This window comes from Mus caroli, unplaced genomic scaffold (assembly GCF_978045245.1).
Source record: "Mus caroli unplaced genomic scaffold, Mus_caroli_1 scaffold_8, whole genome shotgun sequence".
NCBI classification, from domain to species: Eukaryota; Metazoa; Chordata; class Mammalia; order Rodentia; family Muridae; genus Mus; species Mus caroli.
Window position 1 is genome coordinate 88,305,567 of NW_028227263.1, and position 14,728 is coordinate 88,320,294.

At 40.7% G+C, this 14,728-nt stretch overlaps 1 protein-coding gene across 1 annotated transcript in view; it reads right to left on the reverse strand.

The window, feature by feature from the left end:
* Atp10a (ATPase phospholipid transporting 10A (putative)) overlaps positions 1-14,728 on the reverse strand; it is a 212,117-nt gene that overhangs the window by 20,379 nt on the left and 177,010 nt on the right. Inside the window, exons 11-13 of the mRNA XM_085841695.1 lie at positions 11,568-11,671; positions 11,340-11,466; positions 7,593-7,777 (exon numbers count right to left, since the gene is read on the reverse strand). Coding sequence (XP_085697821.1) covers positions 7,593-7,777; positions 11,340-11,466; positions 11,568-11,671 — 416 coding nt within the window. The remainder of the gene's footprint in view (positions 1-7,592; positions 7,778-11,339; positions 11,467-11,567; positions 11,672-14,728) is intronic.

A 14,728-nucleotide genomic window follows, 5' to 3' on the forward strand; every position in this document is an offset into this window, starting at 1 on the left:
AATCTCAGGTGCAGAAGATTCCATAGAGAACATCGGCACAACAATCAAGGAAAATGTAAAATGCAAAAAGATCCTAACTCAAAACATCCAAGAAATACAGGACACAATGAGAAGACCAAACCTACGGATAATAGGAGTGGATGAGAATGAAGATTTTCAACTCAAAGGACCAGCAAACATCTTCAACAAAATTATAGAAGAAAACTTCCCAAATCTAAAGAAAGAGATGCCCATGAACATACAAGAAGCCTACAGAACTCCAAATAGACTGGACCAGAAAAGAAATACCTCCCGACAGATTATAATCAGAACAACAAATGCTCTAAATAAAGATAGAATACTAAAAGCAGTAAGAGAAAAAGGCCAAGTAACATATAAAGGCAAGCCTATCAGAATTACACCAGATTTTTCACCAGAGACTATGAAAGCCAGAAGATCCTGGACGGATGTTATACAGACACTAAAAGAACACAAATTCCAGCCCAGGCTACTATACCCAGCCAAACTCTCAATTAACATAGATGGAGAAACCAAACTATTCCACGACAAAACCAAATTCACACATTATCTCTCCACGAATCCAGCCCTTCAAAGGATAATAACAGAAAAAAACCAATACAAGGACAGGAACCACGCCCTAGAAACAACAAGAAGGTAATCCCTCAACAAACCTAAAAGAAGACAGCCACAAGAACAAAATGCCAACTTTAACAACAAAAATAACAGGAAACAACAATTACTTTTCCTTAATATCTCTTAATATCAATGGACTCAACTCCCCGATAAAAAGACATAGACTAACAAACTGGCTACACAAACAAGACCCAACATTTTGCTGATTACAGGAAACTCATCTCAGAGAAAAGGATAGACACTACCTCAGAATGAAAGGCTGGAAAACAATTTTCCAAGCAAATGGCATGAAGAAACAAGCTGGAGTAGCCATTCTAATATCTGATAAGATTGACTTCCAACCCAAAGTCATTAAAAAAGACAGGGAGGGACACTTCATACTCATCAAAGGTAAAATCCTCCAAGAGGAACTATCAATCCTGAATATCTATGCTCCAAATACAAAGGCAGCCACATTCATTAAAGAAACTTTAGTAAATCTCAAAGCACACATTGCACCTCATACAATAATAGTGGGAGACTTCAACACACCACTTTCACCAATGGACAGATCATGGAAACAGAAACTAAACAGGGACACAGTGAAACTAACAGAAATTATGAATCAAATGGATCTGGCAGATATCTACAGAACATTCTATCCTAAAACAAAAGGATATACCTTCTTCTTAGCACCTCATGGTACCTTCTCCAAAATTGACCACATAATTGGTCACAAAGCAGGCCTCAACAGATATAAAAATATTGAAATTGTCCCATGCATCCTATCAGATCACCATGGACTAAGGCTGATCTTCAATAACAAAATAAATAATAGAAAGCCAACCTTCACGTGGAAACTGAACAACACTCTTCTCAATGATACCTTGGTCAAGGAAGGAATAAAGAAAGAATTTAAGGACTTTTTAGAGTTCAATGAAAATGAAGCCACAACATACCCAAACTTATGGGACGCAATGAAAGCATTTCTAAGAGGAAAACTCATAGCTCTGAGTGCCTCCAAAAGGAAACTAGAGAGAGCACACATTAGCAGTTTGACAACACACCTAAAAGCACTAGAACAAAAGGAAGCAAATTCACCCAAGAGGAGTAGACGGCAGGAAATAATCAAACTCAGGGGTGAAATCAACCAAGTGGAAACAAGAAAAACTATTCAAAGAATCAACCAATCAAGGAGCTGGTTCTTTGAGAAAATCAACAAGATAGATAAACCCTTAGCCAGACTCACTAGAGGGCACAGGGAAAGCATCCCAATTAACAAAATCAGAAATGAAAAAGGAGACATAACAACAGATCCTGAAGACATCCAAAACACCATCAGATCCTTCTACCAAAGGCTACACTCAACAAAACTGGAGAACCTGGATGAAATGGAGAAGTTCCTAGACAGATACCAGGTACCAAAGTTGAATCAAGATCAGGTTAATGATCTAAACAGCCCTATATCACCCAAAGAAATAGAAACAGTCATTAATAGTCTCCCAAATAAAAAAAGCCCAGGACCAGATGGGTTTAGTGCAGAGTTCTATCAGACCTTCAAAGAAGATCTAATCCCAGTTCTTCACAAACTATTCCACAAAATAGAAACAGAAGGTACTCTACCCAACTCATTCTATGAAGCCACAATTACTCTGATACCTAAACCACAAAAAGACCCAACAAAGATAGAAAACTTCAGACCAATATCCCTTATGAATATTGATGCAAAAATCCTCAATAAAGTTCTTGCTAACCGAATCCAAGAACACATCAAAACAATCATCCATCCTGACCAAGTAGGTTTCATCCCAGGGATGCAGGGATGGTTCAATATACGGAAATCCATCAACGTAATCCAGTATATAAACAAACTCAAAGACAAAAACCACATGGTCATCTCGTTAGATGCGGAAAAAGCATTTGACAAGATCCAACACCCATTCATGATAAAAGTCTTGGAAAGATCAGGAATTCAAGGCCCATACCTAAACATGATAAAAGCAATCTACAGCAAACCAGTAGCCAACATCAAAGTAAATGGTGAAAAGCTTGAAGCAATCCCTCTAAAATCAGGGACTAGACAAGGCTGTCCACTTTCTCCATACCTATTCAACATTGTACTTGAAGTCCTAGCCAGAGCAATTCGACAACAAAAGGAGATCAAAGGGATACAAATTGGAAAAGATGAAGTCAAAATATCACTTTTTGCAGATGATATGATAGTATATATAAGGGACCCTAAAAATTCCACCAGAGAACTCCTAAGCCTGATAAACAGCTTCGGTGAAGTAGCTGGATATAAAATTAACTCAAACAAATCAATGGCCTTTCTCTACACAAAGAATAAACAGGCTGAGAAAGAAATTAGGGAAACAACACCCTTCTCAATAGTCACAAATAATATAAAATATCTTGGCGTGACTCTAACTAAGGAAGTGAAAGATCTGTATAATAAAAACTTCAAGTCTCTGAAGAAAGAAATTATAGAAGATCTCAGAAGATGGAAAGATCTCCCATGCTCATGGATTGGCAGGATCAACATTGTAAAAATGGCTATCTTGCCAAAAGCAATCTACAGATTCAATGCAATCCCCATCAAAATTCCAAATCAATTCTTCAACGAATTAGAAAGTGCAATCTGCAAATTCATCTGGAATAACAAAAAACCTAGGATAGCAAAAACTCTTCTCAAGGATAAAAGAACCTCTGGTGGAATCACCATGCCGGACCTAAAGCTCTACTACAGAGCAATTGTGATAAAAACTGCATGGTACTGGTATAGTGACAGACAAATAGACCAATGGAATAGAATTGAAGACCCAGAAATGAACCCACACACCTATGGTCACTTGATCTTCGACAATGGAGCTAAAAACATCCAGTGGAAGAAAGACAGCATTTTCAACAAATGGTGCTGGCACAACTGGTTGTTAACATGTAGAAGAATGCGAATCGATCCATTCCTATCTCCTTGTACTAAGGTCAAGTCTAAGTGGATCAAGGAACTTCACATAAAACCAGAGACACTGAAACTTATAGAGGAGAAAGTGGGGAAAAGCCTTGAAGATATGGGCACAGGGGAAAAATTCCTGAATAGAACAGTAATGGCTTGTGCTGTAAGATCGAGAATTGACCAGTGGGACCTCATGAAACTACAAAGCTTCTGCAAGGCTAAAGACACCATCAATAAGACAAAAAAACCACCAACAGATTGGGAAAGGATCTTCACCTATCCTAAATCAGATAAGGGACTAATATCCAATATATATAAAGAACTCAAGAAGGTGGACTCCAGAAAGTCAAATAACCCCATTAAAAAATGGGGCTCAGAACTGAACAAAGAATTCTCACCTGAGGAATACCGAATGGCAGAGAAACACCTGAAAAAAATGTTCAACTTCCTTAATTGAAAGAGGAAAATTACTGAACACCTGAACTGTTCCTGAACTCTCTTACCCCTCCCATCCGGAGATGTTCCCGGAGCACTCCTGAACTTTTTACCCCAAGGTACCCCCTCCCAATTGGAAACTGCTCCAGGAACATTTTTTAGATAAGGGGTCTCCTGGAAAAAACCTAGTCCTACCCCTCCTAACTGAAGACTATGCCAAGAACATTTTTGAGATAGGGGCCTCCTGGTACTACCCCAGAATGTTCCAATAGATCGAGTACATTGCCAAAATATAGGACACGACCCCTTGGTTATGTAAAGCCCCTTGGCAGAACACTTTAGTGACGCAAATTTGTACTTTCACTGCCCTGCTCCCCCCTTGCCCTTTTCTTATAAAAGCCTGTAAAAAGTTTGGGCTAGTTGCCGAATCTCCTCTGCACCCTGCTGGCTGCATGAGTTTCGACCCCAGATATCTGGTATATGTGCTTTTTTTATGTGCTTTCTGTCATTGCTGTATTAAATCTTACTCTCTATACATCTTAAGTTCGGTCTCAGTGTCTTCTTGGGTGCGCGGCTGACCCGAGGCTTGAGTAAGTGCCTCCCTTTGGGAGTTTTAGAGTCTTTCAAATCATCAGGGAAATGCAAATCAAAACAACCCTGAGATTCCACCTCACACCAGTCAGAATGGCTAAGATCAAAAATTCAGGTGACAGCAGATGCTGGCGAGGATGTGGAGAAAGAGGAACACTCCTCCATTGTTGGTGGGATTGCAAGCTTGTACAACCACTCTGGAAATCAGTCTGGCGGTTTCTCAGAAAATTGGACATAGTACTACCGGAGGATCCAGCAATACCTCTCCTGGGCATATATCCAGAAGATGTCCCAACCGGTAAAAAGGACACATGCTCCACTATGTTCATAGCAGCCCTATTTATAATAGCCAGAAGCTGGAAAGAACCCAGATGTCCCTCAACAGAGGAATGGATACAGAAATTATGGTACATTTACACAATGGAGTACTACTCAGCTATTAAAAAGAATGAATTTATGAAATTCCTAGCCAAATGGATGGACCTGGAGGGCATCATCTTGAGTGAAGTAACACAATCACAAAAGAACTCACACAATATGTATTCATTGATAAGTGGATATTAGCCCAAAACTTAGGATACCCAAGATATAAGATACAATTTGATAAACGCATGAAACTCAAGAAGAATGAAGACCAAAGTGTGGACACTGTGCACCTTCTTAGAATTGGGAACAAAACACCCAGGGAAGGAGTTACAGAGACAAAGTTCGTAGCTGTGATGAAAGGATGGACCATTTAGAGACTGCCGTATCCAGGGATCCGTCCCATAATCAGCTTCTAAACGCTGACACCATTGCATACACTAGCAAGATTTTGCTGAAAGGACCCAAATATAGCTGTCTCTTGTGAGACGATGCCGGGGCCTAGCAAACACAGGAGTGGATGTTCACAGTCAGCTATTGGATGTATCACAGGTCTCCCAATGGAGAAGCTAGAGAAAGTACCCAAGGAGCTAAAGGGATCTGCAACCCTATTGTTGGAACAACATGATGTACTAACCAGAACCCCGGAACTCTTGTCTCTAGCTGCATATGTATCGAAAGATGGCCTAGTCGGCCATCAATGGAAAGAGAGGCCCATTGGACTTGCAAACTTTATATGCCCCAATATAGGGGAATGCCAGGGCCAAAAGAATGGGAATGGGTGGGTAGGGAAGTGGGGGGCGCTATGGGGGACTTTGGGGATAGCATTGGAAATGTAATTGAGGAAAATATGTAATAAAAATATTAAAAATCAAAAAAAAAAAAAAAAGAAGGCAGAGGAGAAGCTTTGCATGGAGGGAGGCTCAGGCTTCATGAAGAAGCTTGTGGATACCCTGAAGAGATTTCAAGTGAAGCTCATGGGAGAAATCAGATTCTAGATCAGAGAGGGGCTGGGAGTTGACAACCCTTGCATACTTGAGGATTTAAGCAAATAAATGTGACTAGACCAGAGAAGTGTCTAGAGGCCGTTGATGAAATCAGAGAAGCTCGTGCTAAATGGATCACTGCCTTGGATCCACATTCTAGACATGTAGGATCTCATTAAAATAAAAAAACAACAACAAAAACTCCAGAAATATGAAAAAGAAGTTCAACCTTCACTGGAAAGTTTGACTAAGAAAGAAAATTTATCTTCAAATTGATGACTGTTTTCCTCACCCTAAACAGAATTTACATGACTGTTATACATAAACAGACTCTAAGATATTCATTAATCACCAGCTTTGAAGTAAATCCCTACTTGAAGAGAACACATGTGCTTCTGGGTGTGATTTTTATAAACACCCAAATGCCTTAACCCCTTCCCATACCAGGATTCAGTGATGGCCTCTCGGATCACCTCCTAGACAGATACACCATGAGGGAAGATGTGTGTTATGGCAGCAGAGTTATGGCTTCTGCACAAGGTGATTGCGCATATGTAGGCAATGCCATGCCAGCCTACCATGTCCTACACTCTGCCTCATCCTCCATTGGCTATCAGACTTCTGAAGGACTCTAGGAAAGAAGCAATGGCAACAGAGACAGACCAAGAATTCTAGAATAACAAGCCTCCTCTACATCTATTGCATATCCTTGGAGGACAAAACCTCTATAAACTTGGTGAAGAAACATGAAAAAAAAAAAAAAAGAAGTTCAACCTTGCATTAATAAATCCCATATATACATTCTTTTGGCATTCTTTTGACTCTTTTAGATCCAACTTCTTCACCCAGGAGACATCGTTCTCCAGGGTCTACCTGATAAGTTTATTCCTCATCCTTCCTCAATGAAGTTTCTCTTTGCAACAGCTAGAGACCATTATAAAAAAACTATAACCCATCAAAATGCAGAGCTGTGAAGCCCAGTCCCAATGGATACATTTATAAGACAATTATTAGGCAAGTAGAACCTAAGGCTCAGGGATCATAGAGCAAAGTGGGCAGAATGATCATAAGAGCCAGAGGAACATGGAGTTTGCTGTGAGATTGTTTCTTCTAGAAATGTCAGAAGCTACACCCATGAGGTCTTATCAACAGGACTGCCTAAACATAAAAAGGACAACAAAAGACAAGCTAACATGGATGGAGGAAAGCCCAAGAGGTTCTTACTCTACAAAAAGAACTACAGGCAGCTATGGAATTCTGAGACTGGGAGAAATACCTATGTCACAACAATTTTTTTAAAGGCCATAAGGAGAATAAGGAGGAGGTATGTGAGAGGGTCTGGAGAGAAGAAAGGGAAGAAATGATGTGATTATAATCTCTAAGTATGAAACTTTAAAAAATAATAAAAAAGAAATCCCATAGAAGTCCACATCTCACAAGACAATGTTAAGAATGTCCCAAGTCTCAGACACAGTACCCATGATAAGAGGGATGCAGTGGGTAAGCATTCTTCTCATGGTGACTGCCAGAGGTGGAAGTCTTGGTGGCTTTCTAATATAACTGTATCTTTGGAGCTTGCAGAATATTAAGCATTGCCCACCCCCACCCCCACACCCCCAAGACAAGGTGCAGCCTCTCTGGAAGCTACCTACCTGAGAGTCAGCATTCAGTGTGATGACCTCTTCACCATGATCCAGCAGTTTGCAGGCATATGCAATGTTAATGGCTGTTTCCTGTTTGTCACCTGTGAGAACCCAAATCTGCAGGCCAGCTTGTCGTAATTTGGCAATGGTTTCAGGTACTCCTTCCTGAAGACGGTCTTCTATCCCCGTGGCACCTAGTTAAATGTATGACAGTTCCAGTGAGTCCTTAATCACAATTTGTGATGAGATACAAATGCCATGTACCAAACATACCAAAGACAGATGACGTACTACCAACTATCTAAGACTTTCTTAGGGCTCACCTGCCAGATGACACTGAATGGCAAAAAGTCCCTCTGGAACCAAGATAAAATGATTCCCCATTTCAGGACTGAACTACATACTTACCACAGCTATTGACATGACTCAGTCAAAAATATGTAGAAGGTACAAGGACAAGCCAGCAAACATAATTATGTACACTCGTAAAGAGTACCTTGAAATCTTTCTTACTAACAAGCAGCTAACTTTGCATATAATCTGACAACAGGGACCACGGGGAGAAGACATTACCATATGCCAAAGGATTCAAAGAAAAGTCTTAGTAGTAACCCATCCCCTATCTTCCTTTGGAAAGTTTTCATGTATAAAATACAATGTTTGTGTTCAACCATGTCAGCCATGTGTTATCCAAATGGATGGTGCAGAAAGATTCAATAGTTTTTCAAACAATACTATCATGAATGCCTTTTCCACAAACACGAAGAATTTAAGAGGTAAGATTTCCTTACTGACTTCATTATGCTTAGGAAAGTATGTGACAGGTAGGAAAAGATGAAATTTGAAAGGCTCCAGAATCCCAAACTTGTGGATCTACATTATCTCATAGAAAAGACTACAATCAAAACAAGAGGGTCTGCAGTGTCTGAAATTGCCTTCAGACTATGCATGATGTGTAAAGTATACAAAATGTAAGGTCATACTCTCTTGTGTATGTAAAAGAAACCACAAACACTCAAAACCAAAACCCTTCCTTTCCTGAGAATTTTGGGTCAAGACTATTTATCCAGTGTTGTAATGTGCTCAAGTCTGTCACCATTTCTCTTCTGTGTACATCCTGATAAGATGGTTTCTGCATTCCTACCTCTAGAAGTGAGCTGAATCCCATTATTTCCTGGGCTCCAGCGTTGACCCAGGATTCTTGCCATTCCTACTTCAAGCTCCCTGTCCTGGAGCACAGCTATGAACTGCATACGTGTGTCCCCAGCTGCCAACAATGCTTTGAGATTCGCAGAGGGAAGCCCTAAGTCCCAATGTTAGGAGGTATGGCCTTACATAGGTGATTATGTTTAGATGAGGCAATGAAGGGGAGATGCTGAATCCCAGGATTCACAGAAGCACTAGTTGAGTTCTGAACTCTTCCATATACCCACATAACAATACCTAGATATAAGCTGGCTTTTGATGAAACAGAAAAGGACTGAGGGGTTCCAGATGACATTTAGAGGAACCACAAAAAATTCTGGGGAAAATGAGAAGAATGTTATAGCTACATTTTCTCTTTTCCTGAGAAAGCAGTTTAAGAAGCCAGAATGACAGTGGCCCTTCCTGCTGAAATGTTATTTGTGGGTTGCCTAACATAATCACCTAAATAAAAAGACTAAGAAAGAGGAATTTAGCTTAGAAAATTAACTATATAAACAGCTCATTTCATCTTTCTCAGAAATAATAGTGAGGAGTTGGAGAACTTCTTAAATGCCTTGGCCGTTGGTGAAGCTCTGTTGGTTGACTCTTTTTCAAGCTTAGGTTCCATCACTCAAAACATAAATTTTCCAGGTGATAGGAGGTTGAAAGTAGTTAATAACTGGTCTTCAAGCAAGAAAGATCTGTTGAATTTTTGTTTATTATTTCTATGAATTCATGCAGAAGATCAAAAGGTATGCTGATCTCATTATCAGTGTGTGACTGAGGTTGACTAGGGCTGGTCTGACTTAGGGTATAGGATCAGATACACATCACAAAGACAGGAAATGGTGGATGTCCAATTACCAGAGATAATTTGTAGAAAAAAAGGTCAGTCAAGCCATGTCACGTGTGGATACAAGCACCTGAGACTCATCAGAATGCCAGTGGCTGAGGTAGAGCCCACCACTCAGTGCTTCACACCATCTCCTCCTTCCATCCTTGCAGTAGCCTTCCCATACTGTCATCATTACTCTACACAGAACAGATAACTAAACTTGGAAGAAAAGACTGAGTAACCTGCCCAAGCTTCCAGGACTAGTAAGTGGTAGAACCTGGACTGCACAACCAAGCCAGGACTTCAAACTGAGAAGAGACAGAAGGTAGGGAAGGAAGTCATAGTCATCCTATTATGACTCAGGAAAGGGAATAGATTCTATCTGCATTGCAAACTTCACTCTATCTGGGAACTTAGCACCATCCAGGAGAAATGCCACTTCATCACTCACCCACCACAGCCATGAAGGGGTAGTGCCTGGGAGCAAAGAGGTTGAGCAGGTGGTCTAGAAGTATCAGAAGGGCAACCTCCCTCTTATCACTCTAGCCATCAATAAAGAACATTCCAGAACTCCTCTTTCTGGGTTTTTATGTTGTTTGATTTGATTTTTTTTTTCAGACTAGGCTCCTCTATTTACCCCAGGCTGATGCCACATTCGCATCCTCTAGCCTGTACCTCCTCATCTAGGACTTAACAGGCATGTCCCACCTTAACTGCCTGTTGTTTGCTTCCTGAAGACAGTGGTCTCACTATGAGAGCAATCCCAATTCAGTAATCAAACCAGTGGCGTAAAATAGGCAGACACACTTTTGAGGACCTTCATTTAATGTACTAGAGATAGTATTCACTATGTCTCTGGGTTCCAAACGCTGAAGCTTCCTAAACAGGATATGGTCTGTCAGACAAAGTCTGTGGTGGTATTTTATCTAGAGCACATCATGCTATTAAATATTAACAGTAACTACTATAGACACATCATGCTATTAAATATTAATAGTAACGATTGTAAAAGACATGTATATATAGAAATATATATATAGATTCTTAACTCCTTTGCTCAGAAAATGAGGACAAGGGAATGCATCCTTTGTTAAATAAGAAAAGGGGAGTTCTCTGGAGCTGTGTGCAAACCCAGTGGAAATTCAGTAACATCTAAGTTTAGTTCCTGTGTGAGCACACATCACATACACAACTGTGGGACACTCAGCTGAACTTATTCACTATTTTAATATAAAATGCTAAACCACTGAAAAATTAAATATTAAAATAGGTACTAAAGTAATAAATACCTTAATGTCTTCCTAATAACTAATTAGATTTTATTAGAATTAAATAGGGACAAAGGAGGAAATAAGAGCCATCTTCTTTTCATTCCAAATGAATCTGAAATATTTATGAGATGCAAAACTCAGTATTTCCATGAATGTTCACATAGATTAGCAGGGGGTTGAAATGAAATCTTTTCAACTATCTATGGTTAAAAAAGGCTTGCTCCTTGTAGCCATTTTGATTAGACAGTGAGGCTTAAAGGAGGTAAGGAGTTCATATGTGTGGCCCATGGAAAAAGCCTACAGAATGTGTTCCTTCCGATGTGGAACAAGCTAGCTTCAGACTAAGTGGTTCCTCAGACAAGGCCAGCACTGTCCAGAGCAAGAGGAGCAGCCATGTCACTTGTCACTCGAGAACCCCTGCAACGAGCACTACTCAATACAACAGGCACCTGGAAAGCTAATTACCCAGCAGGTGCAAGTTCGTCTCCAGGCGAACGGCAGACTGGAAGAGGAGCTCCTCACGGCTCTCCACAGACGCCTCGGCTTCTATGTGGCTCTGCAACCAGCAGGCATACTCCTCTTTGCTCAGAACCTATGGAGACACACTGTTGAGTGCTGCACTGGGTGCTGTGCATGGGAGGCTGGGGAGGGCAGTTGCTAGTATGTGCCCTCATGAAGGTGGCCCTCACTTACCCTCTTGGCAATGCACAGGGTGCGCAGGCCTTCTACTGCATAATGATTGAGGTAATTCTGTGTTTTACTCCGGATCTTTTTCTGATGCCTTCCTCTGGCGTCATCTAGGACAGAGTACAAGAAGAATCATTAAGAGCAGCCCAGCTGAGTGCCCTCATGAGGTTTTCCTGGTGCCTGTCATATTGACTACAAACAGTGTGCAAAGTCAACCAGCTGTTACTTTAATAAAAGAATCTCATCAAAACACAAGTTTAGGGTTGTTTATAAAATCATTTGAGAAGCACAAGAGAACAAAATTTTATCAAAACTGCCTTGACATGTTTTTTGTAAAGTCTACTAAATAGAGGAATATACTAACTTATTTATGAAAAGAACTTCAAAGTCTCATTTTTCTCCCCAAAACATTCCCCACTGGTGAGAAAAGATGTCCAAGTATTGTGTATGTCATATTTTTACTAAACACATACACACACACTGAATTTAAAATTTAAGTGGAACTGAATATCCTATAGATTGTATTTTCTACCTCTGGCAATTCTGAACCATAAGACCGCTGAACCCAAGAAGTCTTGTCTACTATTCAAGTTCACCTCAAGACAAGCTGGATGTGGCCAGCAATGAAAAAGTGTGACAAAGGATGCAGGAGGCATCTGACAACTGGGGCAAAATATAAATAAATAAATAAATAAATAAATAAATAAATAAATAAAATTCTCAGTCTCATGTATGAAGCAGAACATACATAAATTATACCCTTATGGCATGAAAATGTCTTGGCAGGCTAATTCCTTAAAAGTGGCCTCTTATAGTTAGTAGTGAACATGAATGTTGTCCTGGATCATTTAACTTTAATATGTAAATTAATGACAAGTTAATATTTAATATTTAAATTAAAGACAAGTTCAAAGATATCCTCAGTTTGACTGCCTTATAGTGTTTTCTCATCACTGTTGCATGCTTTCTGAGTCTCTGGTCACTGATTTACTTTGAAATTAAAATGCAAATCACCCAAGCTCTTCATTGGTCTCTGGAGAGGAGAGTGTGGATGGTTCAGGAGAAGAGGATAATAGGGCAGTAACTCTGATCAACTACAGTTATTGAAAAAAACAAAACAAGTACTTGAATGAACTTAGACTAAGTCATTCAAGACTTGAAATGGATGGAGATAAGGATGGCCGTAGGCATCCATTTCTGGGCTGGGTGGAAACCAAGATATAGAACTATCTGCATAGTGTCTGATATAAAGGGGCAGCTACACTGCTTCACAAAACCTGCTCTCTGGCCTGCACTCAGCCCAGGCACAAGGACATAAGACTCTACCACATTTAGAGAAAACTTTTCTACACTATCAGGCAGGGCTATCAGAGGGAAAACAGTGCTGGGGCTTGAAGGACTTGTTTCTATGCTGGGATTGATGATCTATGATCTGGTAGAGGATGAAGGAGGTTGCAAAGTACCCAAGCTCCACTGGAGCATCACTGAAGATCTTGTGAGTCTAAGGAAATTGCATTCTGGAGCAAGGGTATGCATCACCCATTAGTCTTCTCATATCTTGGACTGAAGCCAGGGTCTGCTGACTCAGGTTAAAGTTATAATATTCCCAATGCCTGTAATGTCATACTCATGCCATAGGCTCTTTATCTTCCCCCCCCCTCCCTCTGATATTCTACAGCAATCTCTGGGGTTAGTTACCTACCTATTAATAGGGAGAAATTCTGTGTCTGGTGTTCAGCACCATAGATAATGGAACACCAGTATATTCAGAAGTGAGATGAAGGCTGCCAGTACCTACAATGCTTGTAGAGGGATCCATGAAGAAGGATGCTGAGACTGAACCAGGGTGGGGCAGACAAGTGCCAGAGTGACAGCTCCTACCACCGTCTAGAATGATGGCCTACATGTTCACCAACTTTCAAATACAGAGGGATTGAGAGAGCAGTAACTGGCCAGATACTGGGAGACTGCTGTTGCTGCTCACAACCTGTGAGGCTCCCAAAGGGGAATACAGTTTCTCTTCTTGATATCAATGTGTATTTTTTATAGAGTGCTAAGTGTTATTTCCTTTACACTTTTGAAATTATATTTTTCCAATAAAAATTATATTTTATTGAGAAACAGGGGAAATATAATTCTTTGGTTGTTTAGAGAGAGAGAAAAGAGAATAAAAAGCTTAACTGCTGTAGTAGGTAGCAGCATGTGAGACCCTGCTGGGCAGAGGGCTACAGTGAATATGCTTTCTGTCCTTGCTCCCAGAGAAAGGCCAGAGCAGACTGAATTCACTGTCTTAAAGTCTTTAAAGTGGTGACTCCACCAAACCACAGGCAAGGGAATCTTGGGGAGTGGTGACAGAGGAATAGAAGTCGGTGGCATACCGGGAATTGAGCCAGTGTGTACAGGGCTTCCTTTGAGGCAGGCATTGACACACAGAAAGTGAATGACTCACACAGGGTTGAAGAGCCAGGAAGTCCAGATGTGATGTTTGAACAGAGGAATGTGAAGACTTGGGTGGAATGTTGCTACGTATCTCACACCCACTTGTTGTCACTTCCCACCGTGGCCAGCAAGACGAAAGGATTTGGCTATGTGCTGATATAATGGCCTCTCTTGCCCTGTCACATTCACTTCTGGTAAAGTGCTGTGAGCTCTTTGAAGAAAGCGTGTGTCTTTCATCCAGCAAAGAGACCTGGGTACCCTCCTACTATCCTCATCTGTAAACAGGTCAGGTGGCCTGTTGCTTCTTGGTTATTCCTAGCCATCTGTAACAAGTCTGTTCTTCTCCACACCTATCTTATCTTCTCAAACTAAAAGCTAAACAATTATGTAGATGGTCATGTGTCCAGGTGGGTGAGTTCACTATAATTCCAGTGCTTTGCTACAGCTACTCCTCCTGCTAACTACAGTCTCAGTCTTGACATGTGCAGTATACTTATACATCCTTCCTACCCAAAGCAACTGCAATGCTTCCCAGAGGAAGGTGGAGATCCACACAAACAAGTGATTTCTCTTTGTTCTACTTGCCAGGTGGCACTTGAGAATATAAGATAGAACTGTCATCACCTAGGCCTTCCAGTATGTAAGGAATTTGAGCTCTGTTCTTATCTGCTGCTAACTGCAGGTGGCAGGCTTCTTCCTGAGGCCTACCCTAGGGGGTGGACAGGACA